This window comes from Geotrypetes seraphini, chromosome 15 (assembly GCF_902459505.1).
Source record: "Geotrypetes seraphini chromosome 15, aGeoSer1.1, whole genome shotgun sequence".
Lineage (NCBI taxonomy): Eukaryota > Metazoa > Chordata > Amphibia > Gymnophiona > Dermophiidae > Geotrypetes > Geotrypetes seraphini.
The window spans coordinates 15,849,097-15,867,180 of record NC_047098.1 but is presented as its reverse complement, the minus strand read 5'-3'; the positions used below and the strand labels follow the sequence as shown (position 1 = coordinate 15,867,180).

Sequence of the window (18,084 nt, the reverse complement as noted above, 5' to 3'; positions counted from 1 at the left end):
CCTCCCCCCCCAACGACCGCCCCCCCCCAAGAACCTCCGCCCGTCCCCCAGCCGACCCGCGACCCCCCTGGCCGACCCCCACGACCCCCCCACCCCCCTTCCCCGTACCTTTGGAAGTTGGCCGGACAGACGGGAGCCAAACCCGCCTGTCCGGCAGGCAGCCAACGAAGGAATGAGGCCGGATTGGCCCATCCGTCCTAAAGCTCCGCCTACTGGTGGGGCCTAAGGCGCGTGGGCCAATCAGAATAGGCCCTGGAGCCTTAGGTCCCACCTGGGGGCGCGGCCTGAGGCACATGGGCCAAACCCGACCATGTGTCTCAGGCCGCGCCCCCAGGTGGGACCTAAGGCTCCAGGGCCTATTCTGATTGGCCCACGCGCCTTAGGCCCCACCAGTAGGCGGAGCTTTAGGACGGATGGGCCAATCCGGCCTCATTCCTTCGTTGGCTGCCTGCCGGACAGGCGGGTTTGGCTCCCGTCTGTCCGGCCAACTTCCAAAGGTACGGGGAAGGGGGGTGGGGGGGTCGTGGGGGTCGGCCAGGGGGTCGCGGGTCGGCTGGGGGGGCGGTCGGAGGTTCTTGGTGGGGGGGGGCGGTCGTTGGAGGGAGGGGGGTTTGCGTCGAGGGCAGGAGGGCCTGGGATCCCTCCTGCCCGTAATGTAGTGCGGGGTGGGGGTAGGGGGTCGCCGTGGCCAGGAGGGTTTGGGCTCCCTCCTGGCCCGATATTGTCGGGAAGTCGGCGGTCCTTCGGGGGGGGGGATGTATCGGACGTCGGGGAGTCGGCCGGGCAAGAGGGCTTGGGCTCCCTCTTGCTCCGATCGTGGATGCGGGTGCGGGTGGGAGCGCGTGCGAGCGGTCGTTCGGGGTGGGGGTGCGAGCGGTCCTGCTGGGGGGGTGAATCGGGCGTCGGGCGGGGTGGGAACTATGTTTAAAAACTTTTCTATACCGCGCTCAGGCATATAACGCGCGAGGGGTATGCGCGGTAGGTAAAATCGCGTATAACGCGCGCGTTATATCCGCGAAAATACGGTACTTACGTAGACAACTCCTTTCGTCTTCCAAATGATAGCCAGTTTGGCAGCTGCAACGGAAAGATCCCACCAAGTTCTGGCAAATGTGTTCACATCCACCATTGTTCACAGAACATTCGTCCACATCTGCGTGAAAACCAAAGAAGGGTGTGTGCCTTTATAAAATACTAGAGCCTTGCAGAAAGTGTGCCTAGGTTGAAGATATCAATATTTACGTCTGCTTGGAAGCAAATGTACATGCCAGTGTATTATTTATTCCCTCCTTTACACAGCCGCGCTTGCGTTTTTAGTGCCAGCAGCAGGGGTAAGGACTCTGATGCTCACCGTGGCCGGTGCTAAAATACTAGAGTCGCTTGGTAAAGGAAGGTCTTGTTTATTTAAAATATTTATTATCTGCCTGAAACCTAGGTGGCTTACAATAAAAACATCCAAAGTCAATAAAACACGCAAAGCATAATAAATAAATATATTCATCAAATGTACCAGACCATGTCAGAATCATTCCAAATACTAAAAATTCCATTTTTTCAAGCAAATGCCTGGACAAAAAAGTAGGTTTTCAACAGCTTCCCAAACTCTAACACATTTTCACCAAAATGTAAGACTCCAGGACAAACCATTCCACAAAAGATGATCAGCCACTGAAAAAGAAGACTTTGTAGTATCAACATCCCCGAAATCCACCTGAAGGTAAGTGCGAGTATGCACCTAAGTATGCACAAGAAGTTATGATAAAAGATAATCCCCCTCTTTCTCTAAGGTTGCACTAACCGATTAGCGCGTGCTAATTGAATTAACACACGCTAAACGCTAACGTGTCCATGGACTAACATGCACCTTAGTAAAAGGGGGCCGATGTTAACTTGAGGAGAAAAATTGAATCTTTAGAAAATAATTCTCAAAATAATAATCTACGTTTCTTGAATTTCCCTCAGGTGTTTTCAGTAACACCGAGAGAGATGTTGGAAAGATATTTAGTACCTGAAGAAACAATTCCTCCTTTCTCTCAAGTTTATTACCTACTAATTTTTTTTTTTTAAATCACAGGAACAACAAAATCTTAATCAAGATGAAGTCTGATGGTTGATTTTTGTAGTGAATAGGCATCATTTTTCTTTGATAATATACATAGGGGGGTGGGGGGATTGGAAGATAAGATGTAGCGAAATTGAAATTTTGAAGGAATATGATAGTTTTAATGATTGTATAGAAAGATGGGAGGGGGGAGGGTTTTTAATTAATTTACATATTAAGAATATAATGTATGATGTTCAAGTGTTATATGATAGTATTTCATGTTGTTCTTTTTGTGCACTTGATGTAAGTTTGAAAAAGAATAAAGAAATAAAAATAAATTTAAAAAAATCAAGATGAAGCATTTCCAGATATTTCAACTATTTTGGAAGCCTCTGAGAGATGAGATGTGTCTAGGACAGGCACGTGGGATCTCTCAGAGAGAAAGAGATAATGGTTACTGTGAATGGCAGACTAGATGGACCGTTTGACCTTTATCTGCCATCATGCTTCTAGGTATTTTATACATGAAAAAGGTTCATGAAGAAGGTGTGGGGGGGGGAACCTGGAGGAGTTTAAAACTTTGTCATTTTTTTCTATTTTCTGAACACATTTATATAGCTTCTGGAGGTTAGTTTAACTATGAGCTTCTTTTACGAAGATGCGCTAAGCGTTTTAGCGCATGCACCGGATTAGCGCGTGCTATAGTGCGCGCTAGCCGGAAATCTACCGCCTGCTCAAAATGAGGCGGTAGCGGCTAGCGCGCACGGCAATTTAGCGTGCGTTATTCCGCGTGTTAAGGCCCTAGCGCAGCTTTGTAAAAGGAGCCCTATATATGGAGATCCACTGGTTTGTAACAAGTTGGTGTTGTCAATATCAATTGTAAATTTGCTTTAAATATTTAAAAAAATGGTTCATAAAACGACCATTTTATGTGTATAAAAAAAACCCCACCAAAACTATTGCTGGGTTTTACCAAACTGCAGAAGAGCTTCTTGCCAAGGGCCAGCGAGGTAAATGCTCCGATGCTCATAGGAACTGAATGAGCGTCGGAGCATTTGCCTCGCCAACCCGCGCTAAGGAGGAACCCACAGGAAGGAGAAATTGCAAAGAAAAAAAACCAACTTATAAGCAAAAGCCATAAGAACAGTGTTCAATCTGAGGCTTTCTGCTTACATTTTTTCATTTCATGTTATGGTTTGGCTGTGGTTTATTTTGTTCTGTTCATTTATCTGAAATAAAATAAACCACAAAAACAAAATAGAAAAAAACAAACAAACCCCGCACCACAAAAATAAGCAAAACATCACATCCAGGACTCCTCCTATTCCACCAAAAACCCCTAGCACTGCAAAAATTTTTAACACTTCAGGCCCCTCAAGGTTCTGATGCACCGCCCTCCCCACATGTGGTCTTTTACGCCATCCATGGAGGTTACCAAAGTGCAAATAAGACTGGAATAATCTCCAGCCAACTCCTGCTCTTCAGATCCCTATTTTGAAATGGTGGTGGTTCCAGTAGGAATAAATTATTTCCCTCTGATATTTGATGCTATTTAACCAGTCAGAAATGGCCGCTAACCATTTAAATAGCGTTTTGCAGCTAACTGCGGATATTCAAAAGAAGATAACTGATTAGCACCTACCATGTGATTTATCTGGTTAGACACAGATATTCTGCACCAAACTAGATTAGAGTAGCAGTTAAATCAGATAGCACAAATAGTACTCCTATCTTTAACCAATCAGCTATTGAATATCAGCTTAATGGGATAAGTGTTTAGCAGCCCAAAAAATACTGGATGTTCAATGCTAGTTACTGGAAATGGCCCAGCATTGAATATCCAGGTTTAATTCTGTGACGGGCAGTCAATGAGCTGCTCTCTGTATTTCCAGATACTTCAAGATGGCCACAATGCAGCTGGAAGCAGGTCCATACTTTACGACAACACTTGTCATTCACACATGTTTTATAAACCATCTCACTTGCTATTTGTTTTGGAAGGTAAAGGAACCTTGGGTGAAGTAGTCCAAAGCTGTGCTATTTAAAATTGAAGGCTGCTTCTTTTGTGTGCGTTTGGTAACCACCTTCCTCTGGTTTTCGGTTTCTCGGTCCTCTCTACAGGTAGATTGTATTTTGGAATTATTGAAGAATTCTTTCGCATTGTTGAGTCATTATTTGTTTTTAAAAAAAACTCTGACAAAGAATATGGAACGCAATACGATTGGAAATTCAGAAAATCAGATAAAGGTAAACCTAAAATAAAAGGTGGAGGAATGCAGACAGACCTTTGAGGGGCTTGAATTTTTATTAATTTCATGGTGCTGGGATTCTGTGGCAAGAGAGGGGCTTGGCCAAGGGATAATGGCTGTTGCTAAGAAAATGAATCAAAAACATTTTTTTTCCTTTCATTTCGTTCCCAAAGCACATCTCCGGGATATTCTCTATCCTTTTTAGTGGGACCAGATGTTTCTTCTAAGGTATAATACGGGCAACTCCAGTTCAGCTTCAGAACTGCACTGGAATGTTCCATTCTTGTTTATGCCAGCTAGCTTGAGCGTCAGATTATTTAAAAACATCTAGATATTCCCAAAGGAGGCAAGACAGAAACTCACCATCGCATCCACAGCCATCCACATTTAACCGGTAGCCAGCTTGGCAAGCGCATTCATATCCTGAAGGGTAATTATAACAATCCTGTTCGCAGCAGGCAACTCCAGATGAACATTCGTCAATATCTGAAGCGAACAAGAGAAAAATCAGCCTGCATTACAGAGCTGGAGCGGGGGGCTTCAATGACAGCTTCGGTAGTTGGAGAACAAGGCTAGCGTCGGGCAGATTTCTACAGCACCTGCCCGGAAAATGGCAAGGACAAATTAAGCCAAAGAAAATAGCCAGAGAGGCCTCTACGATGGGGAGAGTAGTCCAAATGCAAGAGTCAAGAGGAAAAGATGTCAAGCATGCAGCAGTGGACGATCCAAAGCAAACTTTATTTAGTCAGTTGAATAGACTCGACACTGACATTGTTTCGGCAATTCTGCCTTTGTCGAGAGTCTAATATAACGCAAACAAGCAAAAGATAAAAACACATAAATATGTCTGCATGTACATATCGATACATGTCAAAAAGAAAAGCAAATACGTTGAAAGAAAAGAAAATAATGAATTATCATGTTTATCATTCATTTTTATATATCTAATATGCTTTCTTCTGGTGCAGAATAGCCTTTTGACTTTTTTACACGTTAATTCATTATTATTTTCTTTGAAAGTAGTTGCTTTTGGCCTGTATGGATATGTACATGCAGACATATTTATGTGTTTTTATCTTTTGCTTGTTTGCGTTATATTAGACTCTCAACAAAGGCAGAATTGCCGAAACAATGTCAGTGTCGAGTCTATTCTACTAACTACCTTATTTTTCGGACCATAAGATGCACCGGACCACAAGACACACCCACTTAAAGAGGAGGAAAAACCAAGAAAAAAAAATTTGGTTCAGAATTTTTTTTTCTTCTTGGTTTTTCCTCCTCTACACGTAGGTACGTCTGGTGCTGGGAAGCCTGCAGCCACCCAAAGCCTGCAGCCACCCGCAGCTGCCCAAATACCGAAGCCACCCCCAGCCGCCCAAAGCCTGAAACCGCCTGCAGCCTCCAACAGCCTGCAGCCGCCCAAAGCCCCCCGGTACTTTTTTTAGTGGTGGTGGTTCAGCGCGGTCTCCTGGATGGCTGCCTTTGTCTTAGAAGAGTGACGCACAATGTAGGAGCACGACCGTTGTGCTTCCTGCCTGGTTGCGCGCTCTTTTAGGGAGTGGAAAAAGTGCGTCTTATGGTCCGAAAAATACGGTAAATAAAGTTTGCTTTGAATCGTCCACTGCTGTATGTTTGACATCTTTTCCTTTCAACTCGTATATAAGGACGCATATGTAGTATTGTACCTTATTCTATGACTTATCTTGTTGGGCAGATTGGGCAGATCTTACAGGTCTTTTTCTGCTATCATATACTACAGGGCTGCCCAAGTCCAGTCCTCGAGATCTACTGGCAGGCCAGGTTTTCAGGATATCCACAATGAACATGCATGAGAGAGATTTGCATACCAAGAAGGCAGTGCAGGCAAATGTCTCTCATGCATATTCATTGTGGATATCCTGAAAACCTGGCCTGCCAGTAGATCTCAAGGACCGGACTTGGGCAGCCCTGATATACTATAACACAGCGGCGTAGCAAGGGTTGAGAGGCGCCAGGGGTGGTGGCACCCCTCCCCCACCCCATCCACTCCTTCCCTACTGCGCGCATGCCCCTTCCCTTTCCCTGTACCTCTTTTAACGTTCGTGGCACGAGCAGCAACTCCAACCTGCTGCTCGTGCCAGCGTCGGCTCTTCCTCTGATGTCACTTCCTAGGTGCGGCTCCAGGAAATGACATCAGAAGAAGAGCCAATGCTGACGCGAGCAGCAGGTTGGGGTTGCTGTTTGCGCCACAAACGCTATAAAGGTACGGAGGAAGGGAAACGGCAAGCAGTAGTGGGGGGGGGGGGGGTGGATACTGGCCCTTTCCACGCCACTGCTATAACATACAGCTTGGATAACTCCTGCAATTGACATTGACTGCTGATATTCAATGCCGAGCCATTTCTGGTGACCAGCCTTGAAGATGCTGGGTTTTTGGGCCGCTAAAAGGTTAACCAGCTAAGCCAATAATCAGTGTTGACTGGTTAAGTTTATAGCAGCCAAAGACAGGACTGGTATTAACTCAGTCTGATCTGGAGGCGAAACCTAGCCACTCTGCTCTGAAAACTGCCAGTCATTGTGTGATCTAGCTGGTTAACTTTTAGCTGCCAACTACGAATATTCAGCGGAGATAACCAGTTATCTCACACTAAATATTCCCATGTAGCCAGTTAAGCATTATTTAACTGGTCAGTGCTGTTTCCAGCCAGTATGTTACTAAGGGCTAGATTCACGAACCTGCCCGATCGGGCCTGATCCGGGCAGGTCTGATGAATTCTCAAAACCCCAATATGCAGATGGGGGCGATCGGAGGAACACCCCCATCTGCCTGCCCGGATCGCTCGATAGCGATCCCAGCGCATGTGCAGACCATCTGTAGATGGTCTGCACATGCACTGGACCTCCGGACCCGGCATAGATTTTTTTTTTCCTCACTGGAATGTGGACGCGCGCCGACTCTCCTGTTCTCCCTTTAAAAATGTTTCAGGGTGGTAGTGGTACAATTGGAAACGTGACAGCTACTAGCAAACCAAAGAGAACCAAGCAGGATTGTCACTACTGAACAGCCAGATATTAGAGTAAATGTGAACGACAGATCTATTGCAGATGCTATGTATAATTACAATGGAGGAAAAAAAATAGTTTATAGAAGCCCTGCTCTTGCCGCCCAGACTCTCCTGCTCTCTGCCGCCTTCCCTGCAGTGCGAGCCCGCGGGTTTAAAGCTGGGCTGCACTGCGGCATGCAGCCCCGCTTTAAACCCGCGGGCTTACACTGCAGGGAAAGCGGCAGAGAGAGTCACACTTCCTGCCTTCTCTGGTTAGAAATCGGCTCCAAAGCAGAGCTCAGGGCAGGGACAGGAGCCGTACGATTCCCTCGGTGTCTGAAACCTCTTCCTACACAAGCAAAGAGCAGGGCAATGGAGCAGGAGAGTCAGCAGAGACCTGTGCGACTGATCCCAAGCAGTCGCTTCTATTCTTGATCGGCCAGCCCAATCGGTGTCCCAAATTTGTGCTGTGAATCGCGTCCCTGTCTACTTTGCATGCGTTTCTCCTCATTTGAATGCACAGATTCGAAGTGGATCGCTGGAGAGGTTAGTGAATGGGGCCCGAGGGAAATCTGGTCGCAAAGGGGTCGCGATCAGTTTGCTTTGTGAATCTAGCCCCAAGTCAAGATAAGGGATGTGGTCCATTCCACACATATGTTATATATTTAACAGGATTAAGAAAACTCCCATTACTTCTTGACGAAAAGGACTTCAGATAGATGACAAATTCAACACCATTTCTTTGATGTGTCTCCCACAACCAAGAAATGATACGAATTTTCATAGATGTTTAGTTTACCAGAACTCATCAACCGCTTTTTCAGACTGCTGAATTTGTGATTTGGGGGGGGGGGGGGGGGCCTGCTCCAGTATCCAGGAGCAGCATTTGGATCTTGTAAAAGCTTTAGAACACTCAGCAGACCTGTGTGGTTACAGGAAATGCCTGTGTGATAAGCATCACAAAGCATGTTGGATTACATGAATTGCTGAATGAGATGAAAGCATCTAACACTGCGCCATATATACATCAGGATTATGACAAGTCACGCAGAAACCTCAATGAACACTTCCTACTAACTGTTAACTGCTCTGATGAGTAGCCAGTTGGAGGACAGTTTGCATTCTGAATTTACAGCACATGGTAATTTCATCTCTGTGGGGCCCGATCCACATCCACAGCTGGGTCTCTTGGTTCATTTAGAACACCCCTTCCCACCACAAGAAAAGTATGTGTTCAGAAGCTGAATGAATCAGTCATGTACGAGCACTGAGGCAGGGACTGCTTTAGTGGTAATAGGGCGTACTTGCAGAGTTATCAACAAAGGCCTCAATATTCAGCCGCTGGTGGTCAGTCAGTTTTAAGGTGATGACCAGTGTGGGTCGAATTTGATGCCAGGCCTAATCTGGGCACAGCAGGGAACATCCAGGTCTTGCTTGGTCACCAGAGGTTATCCGGGTGCTGGTCAATATACAGATCAGTACTTGTAAAGCTATCTGGATAAAGTCAGGACAGCGTTTGGCCATCCTAACGTTATCCAGGTAGTTATCTAATAACTGGACTAAAATTTGCCACTAGTCAGGTAAGTCCAGGCTCTGCTGTTAAACTGCCCCGGCATTAACCGGATAGGGCTGTGGCAGTCTCCCTGAATTTTCAGTGGCCCTATCCAGTTATGTGTCGTTGAAAATCCAGGGTTCACCTAGTCAACAGGAGATAACCAGGTAGGAGCATCCCATACCCAGTTATCTTCTGCTGAATATCGGCCCCACAATTTTTATAGGTGACAATTCAGCATGCTTTTTTTTTTCAAGGCCTATTTTCAAAAGTGATTCCCTAAAACAAGGAGTGATGCATTCTAGTGCCTCTTGAGACTTTCGAGCTGGAGGTCTGGGGGTACACATCTAAAGAGGTTTTGAATGAGACCACCAGTAAGAGGTTCTAAAAGGAACTATGCTCTGGGACTGGAGAGCGTGTGAAGCCAGAGTTATTTCACAGGACAGCAGAGATGCCAAGGATGGACCATGCCAAAGAAGGAGATTTACTGCCTCACAGAGGGGCCAAAGAGTGAGATTTTTCAGACTGCGTGTCTGGGGTATAAATCTAGAAAGATTTAAGTGTCATATTGCTTTCCAAATGGAAAAAGAAAAGCAGCCTAAAATATCTATGCTGCTTTGGTGCCACTGAAAGGATATAGATGGAATAAAAGAAAGATCAAAAGGAACTTGCCCAGGTAGCAAAGCAGTTAGCAGGGTAAATTCTCCAAGCTAAAAACTGCCCTCTCTCTGTAGCTACAAGCATGCAGTTGAGGAACAGAAAAAAGGGATGGGGTGAGAGAATCAGCGTACTCAGACTTCCTTCCACTGCTAAGTCAGCTTGGCCTTTCTTCTCTTAGGCTTGCCACTTGTGAAAGCAATGATCGGGATTTGTGCATGGGCAGCGAAGCTCAAATGCACGAGAGACAGTGCTGAAAGAGAGTGAGAGTGATAGAATCTTCAAATGAGCGTGGCATGTTCCTAGTGAGTGAGAACTCGCGGCAGCCATTTTGATGACAGCTCTGCACGGGGCAGGTACATAGGGCGATCGATCCCACCCTGCATCGCCGCTAGACCACCAGATAAGGTCTGGGGAAGGTCCAGGGGGGTGGGTCAGAGCCGGCCCTAAAAATTATCCGCAATCTTTCAATATTCACGGGCCAGCTCTGCCCTTAACCCCCACGAATATTGAGGGTCTGCTGTATACTTCTATTGCATATCAGAATATCATGTCATGACACTTTGACATACACAGTCCCTCTTATTTACCTATACAGGTCTTCAGGTCTTCTTGAAGCTGGTGTCCATAGTTGCAGGAGCAGAGTGGGCCTGAGCTGGTGTGGTGACACTGGTGAGAGCAGCCACCGTTGTTCGATTCACAGCTGTTCACAATCTCCATCTCTATTCCTGGCAAGAAGACACAGAGAAAAGCCCTTTCTTAAGTCTCTGCTTACAAGCTCTGCTGATTCTTATGAGCATCATGGTCTAAAGCAGGGGTGTCCAACCTTTTGGCTTTCCTGGACCGCATTGGCCGAAAAAAATGTTTCTGGGGCCACACAAACGTGCAAACGCTGCAGCAAGACAGAGGAGGGAGCAGGCAAGACGGTAAACACCAGGGGGCAGCAGAGGAAAACACTGCATCGGCCTCGACTGGGGCTGCACAAAATACTTCACGGGGCCACATGCGGCCCTTGGGCCGCAGGTTGGACACCCCTGGTCTAAAGCATTCTGCACTTCTGGCCTAGATCAAGACCAAAGCTTTATGGACATTGAGAAGGCTGTGCTGCAGCTGCTTCTAACTGCTAAAACTGTGATAGCCCCAGTGGCGTAGCTTCAGGGGTCTGAGCTCCCCACGCTCCCACTATGGGCTCAGGCCCCCTTCAAAACTATGGTAGCCAATACACAGCTAGCAGGGAAACTCAAGCCCTGACAGCTGAAGAGATTCACCGTCAGAGCCCTGATCAGCAGAAAGACGGTAGGGTGCTCTAAACTCCGATGCCAGCACTTCTGTATATGCTCAGCTCATGTGATTGAACTGAGCATGTGCAGAAGTACTGGTGTTGGAGGTTGGGGCAACCTGCTTGTTTCTCCGCTTCTCAGACAGCATGGGCAGGGCTCGGGTGGTGCAACTTTAGCGAGTGGCGCTTCAGCATCCCTGCCAGTAAAAGTATGATTTGGGGAAGTGGGGAGGAACTGAGAGGCTACTGCTGGCTACGCCCATGATAGCCCAAAAGTGGAAAAACTGTCATGGGCCCTAAGTGAAGAAAGAGACAGAATATCTTCTGAGAAGATTGCCATGCCATTTAAGGGTGTATACAGAGCAATTCTAAACAGTTTCTTATTTCTGGTGTAATTCATTAAAATATTTGACATATATACGTGTATGTGTGTGCATGCACATGTAAACACCACAATTCCATTTAAGCACTATTCTGTAACTATGAATGTATCTTACACAGTGTGGCTTGTACAGCTGAGTGCACACAAATAATAATAACTTTATTTTTCTATACCGCCAACACCCAAAAAGTTCTAGGCAGTTCACAGAATAAGAAGGACTGAGGTTGAAATAGACACTAGAAAATGACACGGGATTATTTCCCGCGGTTATCCGCGGGGACGGGAACGGTGATGAATTTTGTCACCGTGTCATTCTCTAATGCACATCTCTCTGGGATTTAGGCACACAAGTTATCTTTATGGCCGACATAAGTGCTCACACCCACCTTATAGGCCTGTACCCTCAAATTTTATATATGGCCCCTAGATTTGTCTGCCAAAATTAGGGCACACTCCCTAGAAGCACGCACAAATCAATTGTCGGGAGCTGCACAAAGCATTCAGCGCGGCCCCCTGCGCTAATAACTGGCTATCGCAGTTTAGTAAAATGGGGGGTAAGTTTGTGATTTCAAAAACCTCAGGTTTGTAAATTAGCACAGGGGCACAAATGTACATGAAAAATAAATCCTTGTCCATGCAGGCCCCAGATCAAAACTCTTTTTAAAAAAAAAGTTGTTTTTTTTAATGAAAAATCTTTTTTTTTTTAAATGAAAAAAAACAACAACAATCATTTTAAAAGATAAATGAATCTGCCAGAAAAGAGTCTGCTTTCACAGCCTGTAGAGCTGGCAAAGATACTTACTTTTTCTCATTCCTTACCTCCCCCAAAAGAAGTGTTGCAATTTTCTTAAGAATTTGTGCAACGAAAAGGAAACTTAAGGTTCTTTCATATCTGATCCATATACTGTTTATTAAATTGAATTAAAAGGTTTATTATGGATCTCAAGTGCTCGCAGTTATACTGCTAATTGAACAAGTCACAGCGTATAACTGTCTTGCAAACTATCATCGGTCCTTTAAACTCTTTATTATAATATTCAATTTAATGTATATGGAAATTTTTCTTTTTATACTTTTTCTTTTTATACCATTCACTATAGTTATTCTACTATGATTATCTTCTTATGTCATTATCGTAATAGTACTTAGCTCAGGAGTAGAATTGCTACCCGGCCAATCTGGAAACGACGGAAGATCTCCGTTTCGCTCACTCTGCAAGCAATAGAGCTTCTTCAGGAACAATGTAATTAATCTTGTCAGCACTGTTTGTTATTCAATGCTGTGTAGCAGAATTGAGAACCATGTTAAGGATCTCCAAACTTTTTAGCCTCAACCAAAATTTCAAGGCGTCTTTCCTCACTTCCGGGATTTCTTACCGGAAGAGCACTTGAGATCCATAATAAAACTTTTAATTCAATTTAATGAACGGTATATGGATTTGTGGCTCTGGCAGTAGCCTATATATATTTTGGTGACAAGAGTGCGATGCACAAGATTTTTTTGAAGGAGTTATCAATCTTTCATATCTGAGCCATTAGGCTGAGGTCTTTGAAGGCCACACATAAGTCTAGTTTTCAGGAGATTCACAGATCAGATTTAGTGGATAAAAACCCAGTTCATTTGTGTAAGGAGGTCACTCTGAAAAACAAAATTTACTTGTGATCCTTGAGGATCAGTGCTAAGGAGCCCTGGTCTCTGCTTACCAACCTAGCCAGCAGTTTAACCATCCCCTCTAACTGTAACCCCTACCCCTATCTGCTTCAGTGCCTGCTACTAGGTAGAAGACTTCATAAACGACACCAAGGTTTAACATTGATACAAATTTCCCAGTTCAATAGGACTTAATGTCTGCATCCTTGAGAAGTGTCTACTCATAAGCAGGTCTTGGGAGAGCAAATTCTTGCTATGTAAAAACCCTGTTCTTGCTATGCAAATTGGAGTAGATCTGGTCAACCAATCTGCAGAGGCCATCTTTCTTTGCAACGGTGACTTCATAAACCACAAGGAACCTCTCAGATTCACCTAATTGAGTTGGTTAAGATTCAAGAGCTCTGCTTTCCATCTGCCTTTGCAGAAAAATCCAAGGAGAAGCAGTGCGGGCCAAGAGCAGAACCATTTGGAACAGTGGCTAGAGGGCACTGTACTCTATCACAGCAAGAAACGTTTTCAAGGTTCTTTACTGGAATCTAACCCTCATTTCACAGGCTGGTGCTTTTTTTGCATTCTGTGTGTAAGGTGGGAGTGCCCTCCTCTTCAGGTGAGACTGGCAACAGAAACAAGTCTACTTGTAATGATAAACCCGTTAATGAGGTTACAAATTTCATAGGAATGTCACTCTGAGTGCCTCATGCACAAAACAAAGGCTCTTACAAGGTCTTAATTTACAGGGCCAGGACTATCAAACATACTCCGCCTAACATTCAAAGCAATTTAAATGTCCCAGAGTGGCTCCTGGCCATTTACATCGCTTGTCCTGGGCTAACTGCGAATATTCAATGGTACTTAACCGGTTTGTGCTCCTGCAGCACCTCAGTCTCTCCTCACTTATCTCCCCCTATGCTCCGTTCATCGGGTGAGTCCCAGATGATAAAGGTGATGGAACTACTCTCGTATGAGGAAAGACTAAAACGGTTAGGGCTCTTCAGCTTGGAAAAGAGACGGCTGAGGGGAGATATGATTGAAGTCTACAAAATCCTGAGTGGAATAGAATGGGTACAAGTGGATCCATTTTTCACTCCGTCAAAAATTACAAAGACTAGGGGTTACTCAATGAAGTTACAGGGAAATACTTTTAAGACCCAATAGGAGGAAATTTTTTTTTCACTCAGAGAATAGTTAAGCTCTGGAATGCACAACTGGATTTAAGAAAGGTTTGGACAAATTCCTGGAGAAAAAGTCCATAGTCTGTTATTAACACATGGGGAAGCCTCTGTGTGCCCTGGATCGGTAGCATGGAATGTTGCTACTCTTTGGGTTTTGGCCAGGTACTAGCGACCTGGTCTGAACCAGTGAGGCTATTCTTATGTTCAGACTCCATCTCTAATAGTATTCAAATCTAAGCTAAAAGCCTATTTCTTCGAGGCTGCTTTCAACTCCGAACTCCCACTCACCATAAGATACCTATGTCCATCCTAACATTCTTTCTGCAAGAAACGCCCCAACTCCTGTATGACCTATCTGTTCTCATTAGACTGTAAGCTCTTCTTAGCAGGGACCAACTATTACATGTTAAATATACAGTGCTGTGTAAACCTTTCAGCGCTATAAAAATGATAAATATTAGTAGTAGTAGTAATTTGTTGGTTATTTCTTTAATTCAACTTGACTTTCATGCATTCTCAATCTATGTTCCCCGCCTGGATGCTTACTGTAACACTGCTTTCCGTCAGCCCCCAGTTCATACCCAGGGTTACAGGCACACTGGAAAGAACCTCTGGTATTCAGACAGCTGTGCGAACACATGGCCAAGCCAGTCACGCATTCATTTATGTCTACAAGAAATGGTAAATATCAGTTGAATAGGAAGATTAACAAATTAAAGACAGAGCACGAAATCTGAAACCTAAGACCATTAACCCTTTTCTAACTATGGCTTCTTGAAAATTATCCTATTCTTCAGGGGTAGATGAAGAAATGCTGGGTCTGTTATCTGGTTTGGATCATTGGCCTGGACCATAGCACAGTCAGCAAAACAATTATATGACCATCCCCTTTCTCCAGGTGAAACACACGTTGAACATACCCCAATGCAAATACTTTCACACTGTAGCATCACATTTTGTAAGGAGATAGAACTTGGACCTACTTTGTTATAAATGTGGTTTATGGTTTATTAATTTAATATACCTTGTTTCCTCAGAGAGAACTAAAGTAATGTAGAATAAAAACATTAAAAGAAAACATAAAAAGAAAGGATTGCCATTTGCAATAGAAATGGACAGAAAGGGTAAAATATATACATGTAAAAGCCAATTAACAGGCTTAGGTGCTTATTTTAGAAGCCCTATTCAAATTTTAGAATGCATAAATTAGCATTTAGATGTTTATACTGCATAAATGTTTAAATCCTGATTTTACAAAGCTGCAATACGCATAGATAAAACTGGAAAATAAGCATCCAACCAGGAAGCATGGTTTCGGTGTGTTTTGGAAGGGTCTAGAGCAGGCCCGAAAAATACTATATATTCTTGAATATAAGCCAACCCGAATATAAACCGAGGTAACATTTTCCTCGAAAAAAAGGTTGACTCAAATATAAACCGGAGGGGGGGGGGTTGTTAATATTCAAGTACCCTGCCTTGCTCTGCACCCGGCTCCTCTCCCTCACTCCTTCCCCTGCCCTGCTAGGCTCTGCATCCTGTCCCCCCTCCCTTCCTCCCTGCCCTGTGCCTGCTCCCTCCCTTCCGGGCCTGCTGTAAGACCTGGAGGGCCAGGACAGGAGAGATTCCTCCTGCCTCCTGTCCCAGCAGACTCAAAAAACTTTTACCCAGCCTCCCGCCTCCCCCATGTACCTTTAAAAACCCCAGTGGTCTAGCAGTGGGCCGGGACAGGAGGGATCCCTCCTGCCTCCTGTCCTGGCCAATTATGCTTCCTTTACCTCTCTCCTGCCTCCTCCATGTACCTTTTACAATACCCAGTGGTCCAGCGGTGAACCAGAGCAGGAGCAGCCTTTCCGCGCTCCTGCCCCATGAAGAGCCACTAGTGATTGGCTGCTGCAAGTTTGCTGAACAAACTTTATGCAGTTACTTAGCCAGTTGGTGGACTGAAAATTGCCGCCAACCAGCTAAGTAGACACTCTGACTATGCTCCACCCCCAACCCATGTCTAATCTAACCAGTTACGAGATCGCCGGTTAGCAGTAACATTCAGAGGCACTAACCGGTTAGTGTCACTGAATATAAGATGCCCGGCCACTCAGTAGGGTTTAGCCGGGCAGGAGATAAAACACACGTGAAGCCTCCAGAAACAGATTTTCTGATACAGAAGAACATGTTTTTCAGGTACCTTCACAAGTCTTCAAGTCAGGTGCCAGGATGAAGCCATTGTGACACTCGCAGCGTGCAACCCCTCTGTCATTCTTGCAGACCTGGGAACAGCCTCCATTCCTCTCAGTGCAAGGGTCCCTGACTGGAGTCCATGGAAAGGAAGGGAAAAAGCAAAAGGCAGTGGTTCAATTTGTGAAGTTCTCTTTTTTTTTTCACATTTGCATTATGCATAGCAAAATAAAAGATAGGCTCATGATATGATGTTCGGAGGAGAAATATTCAGAGGAAATTCAAGACGATATTGAGAGGCTGGTGCATGCCTGAAGCAGAGATGGTGATAAACAAAACTATGAAAGAACATATATTGATTATCAAATATGTTAATATTCATGCATATTTGCATACTTTATGCAAGTTCTTTTATACCTCATATAGAGTAGGTATAAATGTTTATACCTGCAATGTGGGCTACAGTCTCTGCAAATGAAGGCACATGGAACCAGAGCTCAAAAGGAAGCTTGACGGAGCCCAAGGGAACTCCCAGGCCTACACAGTCTGTGCCAATAAACAAACCATGGGTGGCCAAATTGATAGCTCCGACACATAGTTTAAGTGCTTTGGAACTGTGTTTGATGAAAGACGATATACAAAGTTCAAATTCAAATTATTGGGGCGTAAAGTAGGCCACTCAGCTCTATTTGGTCAGCAGTTCTTTAAATGTTGGCCACCACCTTCTAAATTAAACCTGAAGTTTCAATGCCAGCCCCTATCCAGGCACTGCCACTGAATATCTGGATGTGGGGTGGCTGCCAAGGGTTACCCATGTGCTGCTGATCAGAGGCGATACCTGGAGAGCGTCTTTTTGCTGCCCTAAGTTAATTATACAATTATTCAGGTACTGGCATGCCCTGGTATCTCCTGCTTCTGACCTGACTCTACTCCCAAACCACCCTGGCACTAAGGCCCTAATCGGCACTGATAATTGGAAGCGCCATTAAAAAAAACAATTACAAAAATGAATTAGCCAGTTCGAAGTAGGTGTCTACACCGAGGCACCTACTGAAAAGTAAGCATGGTTAGGGGCAGATTTTGAGTGTGGTTTCAATTAGGCTCCCTTATTTAAGCCATGTGGCAGTGGGCCTATGGTTTTAATGCCTACTGGCAAACGGCGCCTAGCAGATGATTGATAATCACACTCAACTGGATATCGCTACATTTGTTTGTTCTCCCTGCACCCCCTCTGGGGACTTGTTTTAAGTTTTACATTAGGGGCTGGATACCCCTATAGGTGCAATCTTATAAGTGCTTTGGGCAACTGCCTAGGTGGATTTTATGTCCAGTTCACACTGTTAAAATCTGTCCCCGAAGCAGACACCGAGTGCCAAAGCATATTGGGCATGTGGACCATTATATAAAGTGTTTTGGATTAAATATTTCCACTTTTAATAAGGTTGTTTTTAATTAGAGTTTTTGGGTTTTTTTTAAACCTGTTGCTGGATCAAATCTTGTTGCTCTGTATTTTTGATACAAATGGACTGAGAATTTGATCTTCTTGTTTATTCCATCTTATTATTTTGGTATGTGCCACTGAATGCCTTGACAGGGCCCGGTCAGCGTTAATTAACTTGGCAGGAGCTCTCCCGCTTGGTTAACCAGCACTGAAAATCAACTCTTAAGTGTAGAAGAAACAGATAATGAAATTATGTAACCTTTACGGTAATGATAAAAACATTATGGGGAAAATCCACTTCGGAATTACTGGAACCGGCTATGACTAGTGTGTTTTTAAGACTGTCTCAGGAAATCCCTGTTCTTTCTCTGGAGCTTGCTGAAACACACTTTTGAAAGATCCGAGACAGGAAAATTCACATGTGCTATAGCTGGAAGGCCCATGACTACCAGCAATGATTTTC

The 18,084-nt window shown here is 44.7% G+C and overlaps 1 protein-coding gene across 5 annotated transcripts in view; it reads right to left on the bottom strand.

Moving 5' to 3' along the window:
* Positions 1-18,084, bottom strand: part of MEGF6 (multiple EGF like domains 6) — a 276,556-nt gene that overhangs the window by 78,763 nt on the left and 179,709 nt on the right. For 4 of the 5 annotated variants that reach the window (XM_033922100.1, XM_033922103.1, XM_033922105.1 and 1 more), the window contains 5 exons: positions 16,191-16,313; positions 14,555-14,677; positions 10,116-10,253; positions 4,657-4,779; positions 1,034-1,153 (listed from right to left, as the gene is read on the bottom strand). In XM_033922100.1, coding sequence (XP_033777991.1) covers positions 1,034-1,153; positions 4,657-4,779; positions 10,116-10,253; positions 14,555-14,677; positions 16,191-16,313 — 627 coding nt within the window. The remainder of the gene's footprint in view (positions 1-1,033; positions 1,154-4,656; positions 4,780-10,115; positions 10,254-14,554; positions 14,678-16,190; positions 16,314-18,084) is intronic. The other variant, XM_033922102.1, reaches the window with a different exon arrangement.